Source organism: Marmota monax, unplaced genomic scaffold, assembly GCF_021218885.2.
Source record: "Marmota monax isolate L192 unplaced genomic scaffold, Marmota_monax_Labrador192_F-V1.1 WCK01_AAM20220418_F8-fsc00008, whole genome shotgun sequence".
NCBI classification, from domain to species: domain Eukaryota; kingdom Metazoa; phylum Chordata; class Mammalia; order Rodentia; family Sciuridae; genus Marmota; species Marmota monax.
The window spans coordinates 23,506,543-23,529,909 of record NW_026694432.1 but is presented as its reverse complement, the minus strand read 5'-3'; the positions used below and the strand labels follow the sequence as shown (position 1 = coordinate 23,529,909).

General features: G+C 40.4%; 2 protein-coding genes across 3 annotated transcripts in view; one reads left to right on the top strand and one right to left on the bottom strand.

The window, feature by feature from the left end:
• Positions 1-834: 834 nt before the first annotated feature.
• Positions 835-3,599, bottom strand: Tex46 (testis expressed 46). The gene is made up of 2 exons (XM_046418787.1): positions 3,408-3,599; positions 835-1,134 (listed from the first exon to the last, which is right to left on the bottom strand). Exons 1-2 carry the CDS (start codon positions 3,597-3,599, stop codon positions 835-837), a joined length of 492 nt encoding a protein of 163 aa, XP_046274743.1.
• A 2,140-nt stretch (positions 3,600-5,739) lies between these two features.
• Kdm1a (lysine demethylase 1A) overlaps positions 5,740-23,367 on the top strand; it is a 62,606-nt gene continuing 44,978 nt past the window's right edge. For both annotated transcript variants that reach the window (XM_046418786.2, XM_046418784.2), the window contains exons 1-2: positions 5,740-6,207; positions 16,039-16,204. In XM_046418786.2, the coding sequence (XP_046274742.1) occupies positions 5,857-6,207; positions 16,039-16,204 (517 nt within the window). In that variant the 5' untranslated portion in view covers positions 5,740-5,856. The remainder of the gene's footprint in view (positions 6,208-16,038; positions 16,205-23,367) is intronic.

The following is a 23,367-nucleotide window of genomic DNA, read 5'->3' as shown; positions in this document are numbered from 1 at the left end:
GTCAGAGTCGTGCTTGGCAGGGCTCCTCTGGCTTGAGTGCAGGTGGGGGCTCAGGCAGCAGTGGGGAGACCCCGGGGGAACAGGACCTGGGTGGGGTAGAAGGGGCCTGACTAGGAGGACTCAGGAGCCCCAGAGGACTTCAGGCTGCACCCTTAGCCACCCGGCAGGCTGGCTGCATAGAGGTTTACCCTCCAGAGATGGCCTTTCAGTCTGTCCTCCTCTTTCCCCCAGGTGCCTCTCCAGTGTGACTCACTGAGAACGTTCAGTGACCTCCTGGGCTCTACTGAGTGCTGGGGTTTGGATGTCATTTGTTCCCATGTTCTGGGGGCTTGGTCCCCTGTGCAATGGTATTGGGAGGTGGTGGAGCCCCAAGGGAATTGGGACCCAAAGGGGGAAAGTCACTTTCTCAGTTCCTCTGGACTCCAAGTTTCCATTACCTGGGCCTCATTCGAGGCGAGTAGGTCACTGGGGGCACTGCTCTCGGAGGAATTAACGCCTCTCTCTGGGAGTGGATTAGATCTTGGGGGACTAGAACAGTTATCTCAAGAGAGGTTTGTTATAAAGCAAATTCAGCTTTCTCAATGCTCTCTTGTACTTTCTTTCTCACCATGGGATCTGTCTTTTTTCTCACTTGCCATGTGACGCCATCTGCCATGAGGCCCTAGGAAAAGCTGATATAAGCACTATACTCTTGGATCTCCAGAACCGAGAGCTAAATAAACCTCTTTTCTTTATAAAGTACCCAGTTACCAGCATTTTTGTCATAGCAACAAAAAACAGACTAATACAATGAGTCAAGGTAACATCAGCAGAAGCTAGCCCACCTCAGTCTCATTAGGTGGGGGAATTGGAAGTACAATCAGAGAGGATGGAAAACGTGGACTCATGCCTCCTCGTTTTGTCTTTCTTCGTGGGGAAATTTCGATGTCTGCTTGATCGCTTAGGGTGATTCAATTTATTCCATATGATGAACATCTGATTTTCCAAGACCTTCAGCTTTAGTTCACTGAACAAAAGCCGTTCAAGGATCTTGTCCTGGAGCGCAAAGCAGGCCTGCAGCCTCTCCACTTGTTTTGTGTTCAGGTTATTGTTGTTGGGGTGGGCTTCTGGAGTCTTTGAATTTATGGCCTCCTCCTAAGCTCCCAACCACCAGGAAAAGGGAAAAAAATGGTTATTCATGCTCATCCCTTCTTGCTCCATGCCCTCATCTTAACCAATTCTCTCACCTGCTTCAAAAGGAAGCAGTTTTGCCATCTTCTGTGAGTGACAGTGGGGACCCAGCAAGGGAAGTTCACTTTCTCGAGCCACATGGACCCCAAACTCCCAAGACCTTTGGTTGCCTTTGGTTCATAGGAATGATCTGCCAATTGCAGAAGACATAAAGTCCTTAACCCAATACATCTGTCCCCAGAGTTTGTTTTTCCAGTGTGCCTCTCGGAGCATTTTGTCAGGGCTCATGGATCCTTCAATTGCCAAGTCTCAGTGCTCTCATAGAATGCTTCCCCCCCCCCAAACTTCTTGGGTGAAATTCTTTTTTTTTAATTTGTTGTTGTTGTTGATGGACCTTTATTTTATTTATTTATATGTGGTGCTGAGAATCGAACCCAGTGCCTCACACATGCTAGGCAAGTGCTCTACCACTGAGCCTCAACCCCAGCCCCATTGGATGAAATTCTTTATTTTAGTTTGGTTTTATTTATTTTTATATTCACATGGTGCTGAAGGATCGAATCCAGGGCCTCACCCATGCTAGGCAAGTGCTCCACCACTGAGCCCCAGCCCCAGCCCCAGTCCCAGCCCTGCCAACATGCTCTGATCTCAATAACGCTCATTCAGTTTTGCTGTCCTCTTCCCCTCAGCTAATAATATCACCTGATCCTTATTTTTGGATTCAACTACAAACTACTGGTATTTAAAACCCTTTAATACAATTTCAGGTGTGCAAAAAAGTAATTATCATAACAAATATCTGTGTTCCCACACCAGTTTAAGAAGGACAATATCACAAATAGAATTAAAATCTCCTATGGGCCCCTTCTAAAATATTCTCCCCACCCCACCCTTAAATATCGTCTCCTCAATTGTGATCCTGAGCGTGTTTTCTCTGCAGTACTTGGGATTGAACCTAAGAGTGTTCTACTGGTGAGCTACATCTGAGCCCTTTTCATTTTTTATTTTGACACATGGTCTCCTTAAATTGCTGAGGCTGGCCTTGAACTTGCAACTCTTGTGCCTTAGCTTCCCGAGTTGCTGGGTTTACCGGTGTGTGCCACCGGACCCATCTGTAATCCTGAATTTAGTATTTACTTTTTCCCATACATTTTTAAATCAGAGGCTATTTTGCCTCTCCCCAATGACATGTGACAATATCTGAAGATAATTTTGGTTGTCACAAACAGGGTGGGGGTGTGATGCTGGAGTCTTTGGGGTAGAATCCAGGGTACTGCTAAACTTTCTAATGCACAAGACAACTGGACAACAAATTATGCTACCAGGATGTCACCAGTGTCAAGGTCGAGACCTCCTCCCTTAGAATACTTTCATTACACATATACATCTATAGACAATATAGGATATTGTTTTGATTTTGTTGTTGTTCTGGGAATTTAACCCAGGGGTGCTTTACCACTGAGCCACATCCTCAGCCCTTTTGTTTAATTTTGAGATAGGGTTTCACTAAGTTGCTGAAGCTGGTGTTGAACTTGTGATCTTCCTATCTTAGCCTCCAGAGTCACTGGGATTACCTGTATGCACCACCTTTTCTGATACTATATAAAAGATATCTGCTATAGTTTGGACCCGAAATGTGTCCCAAAGATTTGCATAGCAGAGTTAGTTCCCAGTTATTAGGAGATGGTGGAACCTTTAAAAGGTGGGTCCGAGAGAGGTTTTCAAGTCATGGGGGGATATCCTCTACCACACCCCCAAACAGAGGCCTAAAAGTGATGGGTTGCCTGATCATGGAGCCTGAGACAAAATAAACTCTTCTCTTTATAAATCGATCATTTCAGGTATATATTATACAGACACAATGGCATAGTCTACACTAGGTGCATTTCTTCTGTCTTTGTGACTGTTCTCTAGAGTTGTACCTATGTTGGCACTTGTATCTCTAGCCATTTGAAATCATTCCACTTAGAGTAGCCCATACCATGGTTGAAGCATGTGGACTTCAAACATGAAGTAGGAGCATATACAGGTCACTATTTTACAGTTAAGACCACTGAGGCCTTGTGAGGGACATGTTTTGTCCACCATCACTAAGAGGTATCTCCAGGGCAGGGACTCAGACCAGTTTTAAGTTCCTCAGTCTTCCCCCATCATCCTTTCACTGTCCGGCCCTCCACTCCCCAATCCAGCAGAATATCCTATAACCCTCAGCTGATGCTAAATCCCATCTTGCTCACCTGACAGTTCTCTGAGGAGGTGGGCTTGAGTTCATACTTGACCAGCCAGTTGCTAAGCAATAGTAGAAGGAATAGGAACCCAAACAAAATTGGCTTATAGCTTATCAACCAAGCCACCAATGCTCCCAGGGTGCCCGAGGAAGCAAGTATGGCAAGGAAATTCCTAAAAACAAGCATCAGTTCCCCCAACATTGTGGCATGGAAGAACACGGGCCTTAGGACCCTGCCTCAGTCCCCTCCATGACAGGAGGCACAGCCACTCACTCCTGAGTCATAATTAGTCCCTTCCCCCCACCCAGCTGCTGCATAACAATGTTAACTACACCTATGTCTTAAGCACTCACTGTGTGCCAGACTCTTTGACAGGCAGTTTTCAAGCATGTCTCATGACTTCCTCACAACCGCCAGGTGATGCACACCTGGAATCCCAGTGGCTCAGGAGGCTGAGGCAGGAGGATGGTGAGTTCAGAGCCAGCTTCAGTAACTTGGTGAGCTCCTAAGCAACTCAGTGAGACTCTGTCTCTAAATAAAATATAAAAAAGGGGTGGAGATGTGTCTCAGTGGTTAAGTGTCCCTGGGTTCAACCCCCAAATCAAATCTCAAGCTTTATCAGATTGTTAAATGTGCAAACCAGTCAGGTCGACCCACAGGGTTTAAGACAAGTTTCAACAGCCTGCCACCTCAAGTTCCATGTCTCACAGGTAACCAGTTCTCAATCTTCCAGTTGTTTCCCTGGCATTTACCTTTATATTCCTAAACATTATGCTTATACTGTTATTTCTTGATTTCTCGACTACCATTTATTCTGGGATGGACCTTGAGGATTTAGCTCTCACTTGGCGCCTCCTCTGACCCTGCCCTCAGCCCCTCTCTTCTCTCTCCCCCCTCCAATCTTTTTTCTCCATGCTCTCAGTATAATTCTATCACTTTAGTAAAACAATATTCATTGTCTATGTTCATTATGCCACATCAATATGTTGTGCTGTGATTACATTTTCTTTTTTGCATAGCTTTCTTTTTCTTCCTGGATTAGTTGTCTCTTTTTTCCCCCCTTCCTGTTTACTTAGTTGTTTGTTTTTAATTTAACTTCATTAAGTACAGTTTACAGTAAACAAATACACCTATTTTGCATGCCTAGTTCATTGAGTTTTGCTGAAAACTCACTCCATTCAAGCCTAAATCATTTCCATTCCTGGCTTTGATAATCCCCTCCTGGTCTTTGGCTGTCAACCCCTACTCTTATTTCAGGTGACCACTGACTGGATTTTATTCCTAGAGATGAGTTTTTTTTTTTAAACCAGTTTTTTTTTTTTAAATTTTATGTAAATGGCATAGTTTTGTTTGAAAACTAGTCTTTGAAGAGATAGGTGACTTAAAAAGGCAGATTTATAGCCGGGTATGGTGCGGCATGCCGGAATCCCACTTACTTGGGAGGCTGAGAGGCAGGAGGATCAGAAGTTCGAGGCTAACGTGGGTAATCAATGAGACCCTGTCTCCACAAAAATAAATAAATAAATAAATATTTAAAACAAAGGGGGGGGGATGAGGATGCTCCGTGGAAGCGTGCCCTTGGGTTCAATCCCCAGGACCTTGGGCAGACAAACAAGCTTCTATCTGTGTAACAACTGGAAAGAAGCTCGAAGAACACAAGAACTGTTCCGTTGGATCAGCAAGGGATTCCTTGAATAATTAAATGAAAACCCCGCCACCACCCCCGGACTCAGCGTCGTCGGGAAGACCCGACTGGGGCGTAGAGCAGGAGGTGGCAGGGCGCGAGGGCGGGGGACGTGGAGTGCGGGCGAGAGCGCGGCAGGAGTGGGGCGGGGTCCGGAGACCGGGGAGAACACGAGCAAAGGCTTGGGGACGAGGAGCAATTCCACGTGGACTCCACCCTGGATTTCCTAACTCCCCTCCGTCTTATTACCACCGAGACTCGTGTGCCCTTCACAAGTTCAACCAGTTACACTTCCATGTGCCTTCCCCCCACTAAACTGTAAGTTCTTTGAAAGAATAACTTCATGAGCATTAGTAAATATTGGTTGAAAGGACGAAAGAGCGGGGGAAGGAAGGAGTGAACGATGCAAGTCTCTGGAATAAAGAAAAGGTGGCCTTCGGAGGTGCAGTTTGGTCCAGGAACGCCTAGAGCACTGTCGGGGCTGGATGCAACTCCCAAGGCTGAGGGGCCGCTCTAGACCAGCCTCGGGCTCCAGTCCATGGCGTCGCTCTAGCTGCAAAGCCGCCGCTCTATGGCAGCGGGGGCGGGGCCGGGCTCGGGCGCGGCTCCGGGCCTTTTTGTCCCGACTCGGCGGGAGCGCGCGTAGGACGAGCGTACGCGGCGGCTGTTGGAGGCGCTTGGAAAGTGTGAGGCGCAGCGCGGCGCGGCGGCTCCGGACCCACGGAGCGACAGACCGAGCGGCTCCGGCGGCCGTCGGCGGCCCGGCGGCCTGAGATGTTGTCCGGGAAGAAGGCCGCGGCGGCGGCGGCGGCGGCGGCGGCGGCGGCGGCTGGGACGGAGGCCGGCCCCGGGGCAGCGGGCGGCGCCGAGAATGGCTCCGAGGTGTCCGCGCCGCCCGCGGGCCTGTCGGGCCCTGCCGAGGTCGGACCGGGAGCGGCCGGGGAGCGCACTCCCCGCAAGAAGGAGCCTCCGCGGGCCTCGCCCCCCGGGGGCCTGGCCGAGCCGCCGGGGTCCGTCGGGCCTCAGGCCGGGCCTACGGTGGTGCCTGGGTCTGCGACCCCCATGGAGACGGGAATAGCGGAGACCCCCGAGGGACGACGGACCAGCCGGCGCAAGCGGGCCAAGGTGAGGCCGGACCGCTCCCTCCCCGGGGGTCCCCGCCCCGGGCCGTCGGCCCCGCGACCACCGCCTCGCCTCGGCGCACGCCCGCGCCGCAGCCGGCCGGGTGGGGAGACGAGGGGGCACCGGCGCGGCCTTTGTGTTGGGACCCGCGGCCGCGGGCCGGGCGGGCGGGAGGAGGGGTGGCGGCGCCGTCCCGCACACCTTTCTGTCTCCAGGGCTGGGAACATGGCTTCCCGGCGTGGAGGCGCGTCGCGCTGCCGGGGGCACCGCTCGTGAGCCGCTGCCGAAGTGTCAGCGAGCGGTTCCGCGCTGTCGGTGGCATCTCGGTCCAGCCGCCAAGGGACTGGAGGGCAATGCTCGAAAAACCGCCTTGGAAACGGGTCGGAAAAGAAGGGAACTTTTTTTTTGAGCGCTTGCTGTAGGCCCAGAGTTGCAATCTTTGATTTTACTGTCTTTTGATGTAGTCTTTATAGACGAGGAAGCCGACGAAAAGAGCTTAATCAGTCAGTGCAAGTGGGAAGAAAAAGCCGCGACACCAGTCAGCTCATACATAGAGTGTGCCAGATGCCCAGCCGTTTTACTTTCTCTAAGCACCAAAGGTCAGGTCACTGTTAGCCTCATTTTGGGAATGAGTAAACAGAGGCGCTCAGTTTAGGTGACTTGCCTCAAGTCACAAAACTAGTAAGTCATAGAACTGGCATGTGAGTCCCACACTTGTGGCAGGGTATCATGGAAACAAAGGACCACATGGGACACCACTAATAATAGTATGTAGGGCACTGGGTCAGTCTTAGGGCATAGTCCTGTGTTTTTCTGAAGAGTTCATTTCTTAGTTCAAAAAACTGGAAATATATGTAGATAGAAAAAAATATCTAAGCCAGGTCGGGATGTAACTGAGTAGCAGAGTATTTGTTTATGTTGTGTGGAGGCCCTGGATTCCATCCCCCGCGTGGCACAAAACAAACAAATACATAAATAAATATATGAAATAAAATTGTACAGTTTATATCATTTGCGCTTGTAAAATTACCTGTGGAGTGTTCTTTGTTTTTGAGACTCGTCTGTATTGTCTAGACTGCTCTCCCAATTTCTGGGCTCCAGAGAGCCTCCTGCCTCAGCCTCCTGAATAGCTGAGACTGAGTGCATGCCTCTATGTTCAGCAACTGTGTATAATTTTTTTTTTGTTGTTTGTTTTTTTCTTTTGGTACTCGAGATTGATCCTGTCTCTTTAAGTTCCTGTGGGCTGGCCTTAAATTTGTGATCTTTCTACTTTAGGCTTCTGAGTTGCTGAGACATGACACCCAGCTACTGTGTGTCATTTTGAAGTGCAAATACTAGGTTAGTACAGATGAGGAGCTTCTTGAGATGAGTATTGTCTAGACTGAGAGCCCTCAGTTTCAGCTGCCTGCTTGGGAGACTTCTCCAGGGCTGTGTAGAAAGAATTTCGAAGAAAAATTTGGGGGCTTTTTACCAAAATATGGGATAGAAAAGCAGAGGTTGATGACCTCAACTTTCAGAAATGAAATAGAGGACAGAAGCCCAATAGGATTTTCTTTTGCCCTTTTAATGAAAAGGATAGCCAGAAACCATGTGGTATTGTTAAAAAACCAGATTCATTTATACCATTTGCATATGATAAAAGTCAACATTTTATTTATTTATTTTGCAGTACTGGGGATTGAACCCAGAGGTGCCCTTTTTATTTCTTATTTTGGGACATGGTCTTGCTAAGCTGCCTGAATGCCATGAACTTTCATCCTCCTGCCTCAGCTTCCCAAATAGCTGGGTTTACAAATGTGTGGCACTGCACCTTGCCTCACCATTTTAAAGTGTACAGTTTGGTGGTTTTTATGATTTTCACTTATCACTACAATTTTAGAACATTCTAGTTGCTCACCAGAGACACCTGTATCATTAGCAGTAATTCCCCAGTCCTCCCTGTCTCCAGCCCCTGGCAACCACTAGTCTACTTTCCTACTGTATGGATTTGCCTATTCTGGATATTTTTATATGGCGTGATATGATATGTGTCGTTTTGTATTTGGCTGTAGCGTGTTTTTATATACCACCCTTTGTTTATCCATTGATTGACATTTGGGTTTCCACTTTTTGGCTGTTCTGCATAACATGGCTGTAAACATTAACATTTTTTGTGTGAATGTTTTTCATCTCTCTTGAATGTATGTCCATGGGGAGAATTACTGGGTTATATGGTAATTCCATTTTAACTTTTGAGGAGCTGCCATTTTTCCACCGCAGCCACACTGTTTTACATTTTCACTAACAATGTTTGAGGACTCCAATTTCTCCATATTCCTAGCTTTTATGTCTTATTACAGCCATTCTAGTGGTATCTCATTGTGGTTTCTTTTTTTTTTTTTAATATTTATTCTTGTTTTTTTTTTTAGGTGGACACAATATTTTAATTTTACATTTATGTGGTGCTGAGGATCCAACCCAGTGCCTCGCGCATGCTAGGCGAGCGCTCTACCACTGAGCCACATCCCCAGCCCCTCATTGTGGTTTCTTATGCACTTCCATAATGAGTAATAATGTCGAGCATCTTCTCATAGGCCACTGTGTATCCTTCTTGGTGAGATGTAAAATATCCGTTCAAATCCTTGGATCATTTTAAAAAATTGTTTTGACGTAAGAGTTCTTCATTTTAGTTATGAACATTCTTAATCTTGATTAGGTCCAATTTGTTTTTTTGTTTGTTTCTAGTCTTACAGCTAAGAAAACATTGCTTAATTCAATATTGTGAGGATTTACTTATGTGTTTTCGTCTAAAAGTTTTATAGCTTTAGTTTTTGTATTTAGGTCTATGATCCTTTTGGAGTTTGTATATGTGTTGAGATAATAGGGGTCAGCTTCATTCTTTTGCATGTGAATTGTCCCAGCACAATTTGATGAAGTCTGTTCTCCCTCCATTGAGTACTCTTGGTAAGTGATCATACATATAAGGACCTATTTTTGAACTCTCAGATCTGTCTCGTTACTCTATATTTCTGTCCTTAGGCCAGCATCACACTGTTCTTATTATTCTAGCATTGTATTAAGTTTTGAAGTCCCCAAGTGTGAGCTTTTCAGCTTTGTACTTATTTTCAAGATTGTGTTGACTGTTCTCTTTCCTTTCTGTTTCCATATGAAATATAGGGTCACTTTATCAATTTCACCGAAAAAAGGCAGTTGGGATTTAGATTGAGAATTGTATTGAATCTGTTGATCAATTTGGGGCATGCTGATAAGATTTTTGTCCTTCCTCTGAGTTTATTTGAATTCTGATTATACTGTTTTTTTCCATTGTGGTTAGCTCTTAGACTTTTAAAAGAAAAATGAGTTATGTGTTGACTTAGGTAAGCAACTAGAAAACAAGGACCTGGGAAAAAGTTATTCGTTCATAGCTAGTTTTGGGAGCCAGAGAAAAAGGCCCTCAATGAATAGTGTGTCTATTTAAGGAGTGAAAAAGCAAGCCGAGACCAGAGTAGACAGACCAAGCTTCAGTGTTTCTGGGGTGTATGCGGGGAATATATCTGTTTTGGGAACCCTCTTAAAAAGTTAATTGCATAATTAAAATTTAGTTTCAGGTTATTGGGATGGGTTCATGCAGTTGAGGAGTCTTCAAGCTTAAGTTTTCATTAGTTTTATAATAAAGTCACTTCTGGGTGGTATATGCAAAATATTTAAGTTTTGAAATTGGTAAATTGGTTTGGGACTTCAGGAATACTATACAGTTTGAGGAAAGGTGACCCTGAGTTAGGCCTTGAAAGGATTGTATAGAATACTTGATTTGTGCTGTCCAGTATAGTGGCCACTAGCCACATGTGGCTATTCAAGTTAAATTAAAATTGTTTCCTCAGTCACAGTAGTTGCGTTTTCAGTATTTAAGAGACTTTTGGGGGCCAGTGGCCACAATATTGGAAACACAGATACGGAAAGTTTCCTTTATCACAAAAAGTTCTCTCAGCACAGAACTGAACTATGTGAAATGAAATACAGACCATAAACTTTATGAGAATTTAGAAAAGGGGAAAATAGAGTGATAAGTTTAGAATAATAGAAAATAATTTACAGAGGAAGTAGGCCTTGAATTTTAGGCACTGGATTAGAAGAAAGAAAGATTGAAAAAGCTTTTAGGGAGTTTAGGAGTGGGTAGAATAGCATTAAGGATTTCTTGACTCTAATGTGTTAATTAATGAGAGTGCTAAGTTTGAATTGAGCCAGAGAGCTTACATATGCTAATTTAAAATTTTTGGAACTCATCTGTTAAGTTTTCTGAAAACCTCACCCTTTTGGAAAGTCAGTGACATCTGTGCCCTTGTTCTAAACGGGGAGAAAGATTTAAAAAACAAAAAGACTGGAGCTTTTAGGTGATTGGAAATTAAAACAGTATAGTAACAGTGAGAATGAGAAGGAAGAGATTAGAGATATAAATTTTGAGAGTTGTCAAGTGTAAAACTAAAAACAATTACCCTTCTTCAATCTATGCTGGGATATTTTTATGACTTTGGTATATAGTGTATAAGTAGTTGTAGAACCTAAAGTCTTTGGGGTTTTTACCTAGAGATGAGAGATTCCCAGTACTCTGGGTTCAAAGATTGAGCTATGCCTTTTTTTTTTTTTTTTTTTTGGTACCAGGGATTGAACTCAGGGGCACTCAACCACTGAGCCACATCCCCAGCCCTATTTTGTATTTTATTTAGAGACAGGGTCTCACTGTTGCTGGGGCTACCTTTGAACTTGAGATCCTCCTGCCTCAGTCTCCAGAGTGGCTGGGATTACAGGTGTGCGCCACCTCCTGCCTGAACTATGCCTTTTTGCAGGGGAATGGTTTTATTTTTTAGAGATTGTATGCTTCTTTTAGATGACCTTAAAGCTTTATTAAATGGGGAAATCTTTTTATAAAATACAGTTTTCTGCAAGATCCCAAAACAAAATACTTGCCCTTTTTGGAATAAGAAGTTTAAATTTTATCTTTTATTTTAGTTGACAGTCTATGAGAACATGAGGCTATTGGAGAACCAACTTTGAGATTGGAGATAAAACAGTATGGTTTCAGCCTTACAGTCCAATTTTATTTTTGTATTTTGTTTTATTTGTAAATTATCATAACAATCCAGTATTAATAAGTACTACAGATTATGCCTTTTTTAGCTTGCCTTGCCATCTTTCTTAGGAGACTCTTAGTTGAATAGAGATGGCAGAAGAAACTTCATTCTTTTTTTTTTTTTAATATTTATTTTTTGGTTGTAACTAGATATAGTATCTTTATTTTATTTATGTATTCTTATGTGATGTTGAGGATCTAACCCAGGGCCTCCCACATGCTAGGCGAGTGCTCTACCGCTGAGCTATAATCCCAGCCCCAGAAACTTCATTCTTATGTCTACCCCAAACTGAGTTATCCAAGCAGGGCAAGTTAATATGTTGGTTAATGTCTTTGAAGTGTTAAGGCTTGGTTTAACACGTATATTTATTAGTTATACACATATATGGTGTGTGTGTGTGTGTATATATATATATATATATATATATTTTTTTTTTTTTTTTTTCCTGGAAATTATTTAACCTAGGGCCACTTTACCACTGAGCTGTATCCCCAGCCCTTTTTTATTTTTTAGAAAGGATCTTGCTATTTTGCTAAGACTCATCTCAAACTTGGAATCCTCCTACCTCAACCTCCCAAATGGCTGGAATTTCAGGTGCCACTGTACTGGGCTCCTTGATAATAACACTAAAAAAATGAAAATCACAAATGAAATCCCAAAGAACTCTGGCTCTGTGGAACAGTAGTTTCTTTTTAAATACTGGCTTTAGATGTTCTTGCTTCTGCCTCTAGTAATTTTTCTAATCTCTTTTTCGTGAAGATTAAAAGCTCTGTAGAGGAATCTTTTCCAAGTGTATATTTTGCTTCTTTTTTTATTATTATTATTATTTTTTTTTTTAATATTTATTTATTTTTTTAGTTCTCGGTGGACACAACATCTTTGTTTGTATGTGGTGCTGAGGATCGAACCTGGGCCGCACGCATGACAGGCGAGCGCGCTACCGCTTGAGCCACATCCCCAGCCCTGCTTCTTTTTTTAAATCATTTATTTTTTATTGGTACATAATCATATATAATGGGTTAATTTTGTCATATTTGAACATCAACATAACGTAATTTGAACAATCTCATTCTGTAGGTATTGTTAACTTCTCTGACCAAACATTGGATTAAACAGTGTTAGAAAAGATCATTTTGCTGGGCTGGGATTGTGGCTCAGCGGTAGAGTGCTTGCCTAGCATGAGCGGGACCCGGTTCGATCCTCAGCACCACATAAAAAAAATAAAAATAAAAGGCATTGTGTTGTCCATCTACACTTAAAAAATAAATATTAAAAAAAAGATCATTGGGGCTGGGGATGTAGCTCAAGCGATAGCGCGCTTGCCTGGTATGTGTGCGGCCCGGGTTCGATCCTCAGCACCACATACAAACAAAAGATGTTGTGTCCGCCGAAAACCAAAAAATAAATATTAAAAAAAAAGATCATTTTGCTATAAAACTTCTCAGTCACCTTTAACCCATTAAGTTCCCAAGTTTTCAGTTCTGTAAATATTTCAGTGAAATTGACCAAGGTGTGCTGTCGTTGGGGAGTCCATTTGGGGTCCAGGTCCTTGGTTCCTGAACGACAATTGAGCAAGACATGAAGAAGTAATAGGTAAAGAACTGATTTATTGAAGGTGAAGGTGAAAATAGCACTCGGTAAGGTAGAGTGGAGTAGACCTGGAGGGGTGGGGGTGAGGCACAGGCTCAGGGCCTTAATGTTTGTAAATTAGTGTTTCATATGCTGAGCTGGGAGGCATTCTCTTCCCTACAAGGGCCTTATTGAAAACCTTACCCCATTTGCTCCCATTGGTTACCTTATGATACCTTATTGGAATACTGTCCAATTTCCCACCATTGGTCATTTTAGAATACCGAACCTGTGGTGGGAGTTATCATGGGCCATAAGTCCTCATGATGGGAGTTGTCATGGTATTGGGATTTCACTTACAGGGACATATGACTCATCATCTTGTCTTGCCCTCCAGAAGCATTTTTACTTTGCTCTGCCTCTGCCATCTTGGTGTCCCTGAACTCTTACCTAACAGCTACCTTAAAAACAGGTTGGAGGGGTTGGGGTTGTGGCTCAGCAGTAGAGCGCTTGCCTAGCGCTTGTCTAGTGCTTGCCTAGCACATGCAAGGCCCTGAATTCGAGCCTCAGCACCACATAAAAATAAATAAATAAAATAAAGATATTGTGTCCAACTACAGCTAAAATAAATAAATAATCAAACAAACAAATAAATATTAAAAAACAGGTTGGAAATGGCAATTTAGAGTTTATTATATAATTTACTATTAATATTAATATTATCACTAATCATTCATCTTTTACACTGTTGAGAGCCACAGCTGAAGGGGCCCCAGCAAACTTCCAGCTGCCAGCAAACTTCTAGCTGCCAACTGATTGGCTCCTCTGCGGTGATGCTCATTGGGCTGTTTCCCTGCCCTTTCAGACCACGGAGCTGCTCATTGGGGGACTTTTTTTTGGCTCTGCCCACGCGACCCAGCCAATCGGCCTCAAGAGCAGGAGGAATGGGGGAGGGGGAGAGGCTTGTGGGAAGCCTGGTGGCAGTTGGGCTCTGAGGGAATTCCTGAAGAACTCGTGTGGTGTGGCGTGTGTGTTCTAAAAGTAAAGTTCGTTTCTGCTTGACAAGTGGCTGGTGAATTGTGCCCAGCCAGACTGCGGCATTTGGTGGCCCCCACGGACCTTGGCGTTATCTTTCTGCTTGGGGAAAAAAAAAAAGGTCCCCCAATGAGCAGCTCCGTGGTCTGAAAGGGCGGGGAAACAGCCCAATGAGCATCACTGCAGAGGAGCCAATCAGTTGGCAGCTAGAAGTTTGCTGGGGCCGCTGTGAGCCAATCATCAGCTGGCAGCTGGAAGTTTGCTGGGGCCCCTTCGGCTGTGGCTCTCAACATCACACTTTTCTCAAAAGAGTAGAACTCCAAAACCATAAATATTTATTTCAAAGTTACATAACTGGCATATTTGTTGCTCAGAGTTTTTTAGATATTCTAGAACTGGGATGATAGGACATAATGTGTTAGTATGAATTATGACTTTAACACACACACACACACATACACACACACACACACACACGTTTCCCCCAACTTGATCTTGGATCCCTTTCTTTAAGAGGCTTAGTGTCTAATGGAACATCCTTTAGGAAAAGCTGAACTTCTGCAGTAGAAAGGATTTTGTGTTCTTTGTGTTTGTCTTAAAATGTTTGCATGGCCTAGTTTCACATTAGGAAGTTTTTAGTCATTATTGAATGAATAGGATTGATGATCAGGAGATGGGGATGGGGCTCAATGGTTAAGTGCTCCCTGGGTTACAATCCCCAGTATTCCCCTCCCCCCAAAAGTAGGGATACACACTCATTCTCTACTTATTTACTCCATTGTGCCATGTACTCTGTGTTCAATATTTGAGTAGATGAACAATATTCAATTCATATGTTAAATTAGGATTCCTAGAGCACTAGTCATAACTTGTCAATTTATCCTTAATTTTTGTTTCCATTTTCTAACTCAGTTCCATTCTTTTCCCTCCCTACTTCCTGCCCTGTCACCCAAATTCTATGGTCATGTCATATAAAAGAAGAAAGAGGGGAAAAAAAGACAACATAAAGTATCCAGATACCTGGAGCTATTTCAAAGACATTTAGAAAACTAAAATAGATTACCCATTCACTGTAATCCATAGGACTATTCAATATTGGAAATCTAACACATTGGATATATTATTTGTAGAGGCTATGTTATCATTGCTTGATCTCTGTATCTGGTTATTTTAATTGATTTCATTTTTTATTGAGTCCATAATCAGAACTGTAGTTTCTGAGGTTTCCTGGCATCTAACAACAATTTAACAGCATTTTAATGTTGACAACTCTTTTTAATACTCTATTACACGTCTCACATTTGGCCATCAGGTCCATAATGCAATCTTCTTTATCATACACTCCTTTATCCCTAGTGATACATACTTTTTGCATGTGTGTCTAGTTCTGTCTTCTATATAATTAGAGGATAAATTAGTATTAAGAGCTACATCCTCAATTTCCATGTCACTTGTTTCTTAGTTTGTTGTAATAAGAATTCTTTGCTCATCATTCAGTTCTCCTAGGTACATTTTTTTTTTTTTTAAGCCAGTTCACTTTTTTTTTTTGTGGTGCTGGGGATTGAACCCAGGGCCTTGTGCATGTGAGGCAAGCACTCTACCAACTGAGCTATATCCCCAGCCCTCAGTTCACCTTTTTTACAATTTTAGGTTGACTGTTGTTATTTTCAGGTTTTACACACACCCCGCCCCCCATTTAGTTTGTGTAATTCTTCTGCTGTTTCTCCATGGAATAGTTAGAAGCATAGGCTTAACATTAGACAATGATATTTTGGTTAACTATTTTTACCTAACTGAGGGTTAATTTAGTCTTTTGTTGAAACTTCCAATATGTGAGTGTGATACACACTGAAAAAAGTTTTTAGGAGTTGTAGAGAGCCTCAGAGTCAGTGATTTGAAATGGTCAGTACTATTATGTAAGTTATAAATCAGGCTAAACCTGACTTGATGGTTTCATGATGCTTTTTGTTTTTAGTAATTAACTATTATAAGCTTTTTCCTTGTTGTATGCTTATTTCCTTTAAAATTTGTAGTTCTAGAGCAGTTCATATTCACTAATGATTTCAAATAGAGTCCTTGATTTTAGATGTTTATTGTATTTTTCCTGGTACAATCTCTATAGGTAGAGTATAGAGAGATGGATGAAAGCTTGGCCAACCTCTCAGAAGATGAGTATTATTCAGAAGAAGAAAGAAATGCTAAAGCAGAGAAGGAAAAGAAGCTTCCCCCCCCACCCCCTCAAGCCCCACCTGAGGAAGAAAATGAAAGTGAGCCTGAAGAACCATCTGGTAAGTGGAAGAAACCAAGCACAGTTATGTTTTATCTCAGAGATAAGAATAAATAGATTTATTCCTATTCTGCAATATTATTTGTCTTTGTACTCTGATATTCGGGCTCTTGCCTTGTGTGTCTATATGTGTGTATACATATGTGTTTGTGTGTATATACACATTCATGCGTAGTGGTACTGATAATCTTTGTTGTCTGTGTATATGTATATAGTAGGAAAGTAAAGGGTGGTGGTTGAAGGAGGAGAAAAAAATGGTTGGAGAAAACATACAGAATGCCAAATCCAAAGAACCAGTCCTCTTAATGACAGCTCTCAGAATTTACAGATGCAATGATTTAGGAATTGGTCTGGTTAAAACAATACCTTTGTGCTGGGTGCAGTGCTGCACACCTATAATCCCAGCTGCTCTGGAGGCTTGGGCAGGAGAATTGCAATTTGGAGGCCAGTGTTTTTGATTCACCGAGGCAACTTAGCAAGAACTTGTCTCAAAAAATAAAAAGGGCTAAGGATGTAGCTTGGTGGTAGAGCTCCTGTGGGTTCCAGGAAGGGAGGGAGGGAGGAAGGAAGGAAGGAAGGAAAAAACACTGTCTATTATTTACAACAGATAGTTTTGATAAAACCTTTATGGTGTGGATCAGTTTCAACAAATGCCTTTTCTGGTGAACAAATGTAAAAACTTGTGCGGAAAAAGGAAAGAGGTCTTAGTGCCTGTAATTGTTTCATTGTGGAGCCCTTCAACCAAAGGAATACTGTAAGAGAATACGATGAAGAGAATCTTAAAGAGCAAGCTTCTTATACCATGAAAAGATTATTGAAATTCATAGTATTTGTGTTAGAATTTCAAGTAGCTCTAAAGAATTCTTATTAACATTCCTAGTCCTGATTTTCTGAGGATATTCAGACCAGTAAGGGGGTGCCTTTCTGTTTTGGAGACCAAGCAAAAGCAAACAATTTTTTGTATTCTCTGCCTTTAATGATATTTCATTGAGTCTTCTTGACTGAAGTTTTAAATAATTTAAAATAATTTCCATGAGGTTCAGGCCCATTTAACTTCACCAATTCTTTTAGTCCTATGCTTTTTTAAAAAACAGTGCTTGTTGGGGCTGGGCTTGTGGCTCAGCAGTAGAGCGCTCGCCTAGTGCAGGCGGGACCCGGGTTCAATCCTCAGTACCACATAAAAAAATAAAGGCATTGTGTTGTGTCCATCTACACCTAAAAAATAAATATTTTTAAAAAACCCCACAAAAAACAGTGCTTGTTTCAGATCCTATCTGCTATATCTTCCATGACTTTCATAGGTACCTATTTTGATGAATTTTAGTTTTTGATTTAACCTCTTTTATTTTTTAAAGGTGTTTCTCCTATGGTGTTATAAATTAATAAAAATTATTTTGTTTTTAAAAATGAGCAGTATTAGTACTGACACTTCACTTGAGATTTTGTGTTAATTTAAACCCAGGTTTAGAGCTTAAACAAATTCTGACTAAAACTCTTAAAAAACAAAACTATGATTTATAGAATTGAAATAAAATGTTATGAATGAATAGTGTTTGGAAATACAGAAAGATTAGATTCTGGGTTCAATTCATCCCAAAAGTCATTGTGGTTTTTTTTTTTTTTTTTTTAGAGTGGTTTTTCTAAAACTATCTGAAAGTGATTTTGGGGGGGTCACTCCTTGCTGGAAGGGTTCTAGTCTCAGTGGCACATGACCTTTGGGAATAATGTTCTGAGCAAGTACCTCAGCAATACTTTCTCTTGTGCTTGATTTTTCCTCCTTGTATGTAAATCTTCGATATTTAACTCTTTCCTTATTTTTTCCCTTATTTCCAATCCCTTCCCTTTATCCCTGTCCCTTTGCTCCTCTGTAGTCTTCTTGATTCTTTATCTTTGTTTCCTTTCTACCTTTTCTGTACATCTATGATTGACATACATGTAGTTGCTCAAGAAACTGCTAATCTCTTAATTAAAAAAGGCTCTAAGGATTATACAGTGATGATCTGATGTCTCAGATGCTGCTTCATCTTCTTTTGGTGTGGTTGTCCGTGTCCCTGGGATATGGTTGAATGATTTATCCATAGGTATCAAGTTAATACTTTGTCTTCTGAAAGTTTTAAAGCAAGTTTTATTGGTGTTTTGTGTTTGTGTGTGTGTGTGTGTGTGTGTGTGAGAGAGAGAGAGAGAGAGACAGACAGACAGACAGATTTTTATTTTATAAATATTAGTCATTGTTCCCATAAAGAGTAAATGTCTTAGCAAAGGGATTTAGGATTGGGGGGAACTAACCTTATTCTATTGTGTGTAATCAGTACTTTTATTGTTTTAGTATTTTTTAGGAAAGTTGAAGTTTTGTTTAAGTTGAAAATATTTTCAGTGTTTAAAGATGTGTTGGCAACAACAAAAACTTGCTAATATATTATTTGTGGTTATAAAAATGTATTTTTTTCTAAAATAAATTTTTTTGGAAATTTTGGTGTGAATTAAGAAGTACTTTTCTGTAGAAAGCAGTGGCAATTGATTAGCTGGTGTAGTTTAGAAACAGATTGGGCCCTGATGGTGAATCATAAAATGCTACCAGGTAAGTTAAATATTTGGGAACTGTCTATACTTACCATGTCTGTTTTCATATTAAAATCAGAATCTTTTGATAGTTTTTAGTTAAAAATTGAATGGAAGCATTATGATATAGACATATTAAAATCTCAGAGAAGATGTGTATGTTTCCTTACCAGACATAAGGTATTCTGAAAAGAATGGGTCAAATGATTTGACTGGAGTAGGCTCTCAGGAGAGGACTAAGAAGGAAGCACAAAAGGCAGGTTGGAGTCATGCTGTATGAATCCTTGTTAGGAATTGAGCCATGTTAGGAGACTCTGGTTGTAGGTAGTAGCACTGAGATAGATGCCTTTTTGTTTTGATAGGTAGTTACTCTATGCTGGCGAACTAGGCAAGCACTCTACCATCTAGCTATCTGTAACTACCACAGTATTCCCACACGCTGGAGATTTTTGAGCAAGAGGGATTGTATTGAAGTATATATTGTACAAAAATCAATCTGATATGCTCTGTAAGGGTGACTAAAGGAGTCAAAAAAACTGGAATTGCAGAGGTAACCTGTACTATTTTGGTAATTGAGTTTAGTGAATTTTGATCAGTGGAAAAATACTCTCTCAATATCAGAAGGTTTTTTTGTTTGTATTTTAGTGGGGAAGGAGTGCTGGGGATTAGTGTAGGTCCTTGCTCATGCTAAGCATTTACTCTATTACTAAGGTACACTCCAACTCTAAAGTTGATTTATTTTATTTTATTTATGAAAACAGGAGGTTTGTTATTTTGTCTGATTGAATTTATTTTATTGAGAGGAAGAAGTTATCCGTTTAGGCCTAAATATTGTTTTTAGATTTTTAGATTTTAGATTTTTGGCCATAACTTAATGCAACGTTATAGCCTTAGTGGTAATCAAAGTGGGTAAATACTGTGATTTTTAATACTAAGCATTGTTTGTATTTAATATCTACCTTTTTTTTTAGATTTCCATGTATTTTTATATTTACTGTATTATATATTTGTTTCAACAAATGATGATTTTACTTGCTTTCCTTCTAGTACCTTTTCTGTGAAGATAAAGTTTTTTTGTGTTGTTGTTTTTATTTTTTTTTAAGATCATAGCAACTGATCCTGAAGAGATTGCCTTTGAATTGAGTGTGTTTGATTTAGTGTCACATCATAGTGGAGCTTCTATAAAACAGTAAAATTTCATTCAGCTGGGCATTACTGCTGAAGAATAATTGCCCTTCCATTTAAGTAGCCTTCTATTAGAAAAAATTGCTTTTTTGCTTTCTTGGCTCAGTTATTATGTATCTTAGATCATTCCTCTGTTTCACATTAGTGAGGCTTTACTATATTAACTAGTTTGCCAGCACTTAGATTTTTCATTTTCAAACAAAATCATGATTTAGGCCCTCTGACCCACACCTTTAGCAGTGAAATTTACAAGAAAAATCTTACTAAGTTGTCCCTGGATTTAAATTTTCACTAGAGAAATTCTGATTTGGGAAGAGATAGTCTATTTTGAATTAGAAGTAGCTTTGTTTTACATAACCTGAGATTTTATGGAAACATAAAGGAAATTTGAAATGAGCTATTAGGATGCCCACCTTTCTTCTCCCCACTTTTCTTTTCTTTGAGGTGGGGTCTTGCTATATTACCCAGGATAGTCTTGAACTCCTGGGTGCAGGCCATCCTCCTACCTCAGCTTCCAAGTAGCTGGTACTACAGGTATGTACCAGGCCCAGCTAGGATGCTTTTCTCAAGACTTTTCAAGTTGTAAATTTCTCAGTAGAGATAGCAGAAGTGTGTGCATGTGTAAAAGCACATGCGTGCATTACCAGTTTTCTAGGCTCAGTTATGGTACTCATACTTTCTAGTGGAGTTCAGGTTCCTTTTAAACCATTGGTTAACTCTTCAAGTCAATTTTTTAAGGTTTGGTTAGCTGATTGGTGATAGCTCTGTATTATAATTTATTTTGTTTATTATGGGACGAATTACTTTGTCTCCTTGTATATATTTTTATTGGGCCAGAGAAAGTTTTTCCTGTATTTGGATCACAAGAAGCTCTTTGTTGTACATGGTAACTTAGGAAGTATTTGTTAAATAAATTAATGAAAATCAGAGATTTGGGGTTACGATTTTTGTGTGTGTATTTAATAAATTCTGGACTCTGCCTTTGTAATAGTAAAATTGTGGATTGATGGTATTTTTAAAAATCACATTGGGTTGGGGAGGTAGCTCAGGGGTAGAGTGCTTTCCTAGCATACACAAAGTCCTGGGTTTCATTCCCCATCCCATAAAAAAAAAAAAAATCATGTAAGATACAACCTGAATTAGTAAAAATGCTAAATAACAACATATATAAGAGTTATGATTAAAAAGAATTTAACTTAATATTCAGTGACATTTGATCACAAATGCTATTATTATGAAAATATCTATATGATAAAACTTTGACCAAAATTTTGATTCATTATTCAGCACAGCAAAAATCCAGAAGGCAGAATTTTTTGGATTATCCCTTAAAGTTGATATAGTAGAATTTGACTAGAAAAGAGTTAAATATTGATTTCCTTTCTTTAAAGGGGGGGGGGCGCGGGATGAAACAAAACCTCTATGGTTCTAATATTGTCACTTTATCTTTGTCTAGTTCTTTGCTTATATAAGAAGCCCTGATCTTACCTACAAGGCAGGCATACCGATCAGTTGGTAACAGCCTTGGGTGTATATTGCTAGGTACAGGATTCAGCACATCTATGCTGAATGGTATAGTCATAGCTCAGGTGAATATTTTGGTTTTGGTGGTACTAGGATTGGATCCAGTGCCTTGTCCATGCTAGGCAAGCGCTCTAAGCTATATCCCCAGCCCATGTTTTTTTGTTTTCTTGTAATTTTGTTTTCTATCTTGTTTTGGCTATTCTCAGATTTCTCTCCATCCTAACAAGTGGAGTCAAGAGTGAGAGTGGCTTTCAGTTTTGTTGAGAATTAACTCGGATCTTACCTCCAGAAGAAAAATTTCAAGATTCTGTTATATCCCTGTGCCTAGCACAAAACCCTCTTGTATAGATTTACCAGAACTGGCTAGGGAATTCATTCCTGATAAAGCTGTTTATGTTGCCATTGAGACCTGCTGGTGTAAAATAAATGCCTGAAATAATTTGAGGTTTTATTATATGATGTATGGTAAACACATTCAGACAACGGACCTAGGATTAACTTTCTTGCTTTGTTTTGTTTTGTTGCAAAGCATTATTTCAGTGTCATGATTTGGATCTGTGCTCCAAAATAACTTAATGGAGGACTGAGAAAAATGTGACAGGCTGAAAAAGTAATTTAGATGAATTCATCAAAATTCTTATGTTCTGAGAGATACTATAAATGGACTAACATATGTATACTATACAACTGTGGTCCCCATTCTCAGGTAATTTATTGCCTACCATGAGACACAGATGTATGCCTGTGAAACAGAAGGGAGAACTCAGAGTGTTATATTTTCAGTTTAAAGATTCTAGAGGGACTTGTAGGCAGAAAGGTGAAGGCAGAGGATTGGAAGTATGGAGGAGAATTTTTAAAAATATGAAATGGAGACATTCTCTGCCTCCAAATGTGGTAGTTCCTCATTCACTTTATTCTACACACTTTGATTTTACAACTACAATACTTTGTTGCAGGCACAGTGCTGGACTCCAGGAGTTCAAAGATGACTGGGACCTCCTGCAAAGAATTCAGTATACTGTAGGGTTTCGGATATTAACAATTGGCCACAGTGAAGAAACAATAGAATAGAACTGTATACACAATATGTAAGGAACTTATGTAATTTTTATTTCTTAAATGACAGATAAAATTGTATGAATTTACATTTACAACATTTTTTAAAGTACATATGCATTGTAGAATTAAGTCTAGTTACTTAACATGTATTAACTCACATAGTCGCCATTTTTTTAACATCTACTCTTAGCATTTTTTAATACGATATGTCATTATTAACTCTAGTCACCATGTAGTATGAATGTTAAAGAATGTTTCTAACTAATTAGAATAGACTAAAAAATAAAAGAAAAAAGAATGTTTCTGTCCCAGATTAGAGTTTGGAAATTTTACATTAAATGTGGAGGATTGAAGTTGGGCTTTTATGAAGCAATTTTAGATCCTTTAGATTCTTTAACCATTGAATCTGGCTGATAAGAACCATTGAATCATTAATCCTTGAGAGATAGATCTGCTTAATGAATTATTTCATTTCATTGATTATTTTTACTTTTTATTAAGAAAAAATAATTTTTTTAGGTAAGCAATTTCATTTGCCTCTGAATTCTTTTTAATACCATTTATTTGATTTGACTTTGTTGTAATAGAATAGGTTAATTTGTCCACGACAAATAAAATTTACTGTGAGGGTTAGGGTTAGGGTTAGGGTTAGGGTCTTATCTGACAAATAAATTTACTGTGAGGATCAAATGAAAAAATGTGATGTCTACCTTTATGTATAAACATTTGGATTTATTAAACATTTGAACTAGGAACAGGAATGGGGTAGGCTGGTGTTTTATTAAGAGAAAAAAATCGGGTCATTTTATGGATTATGAAGATATATTATGCTGTTAG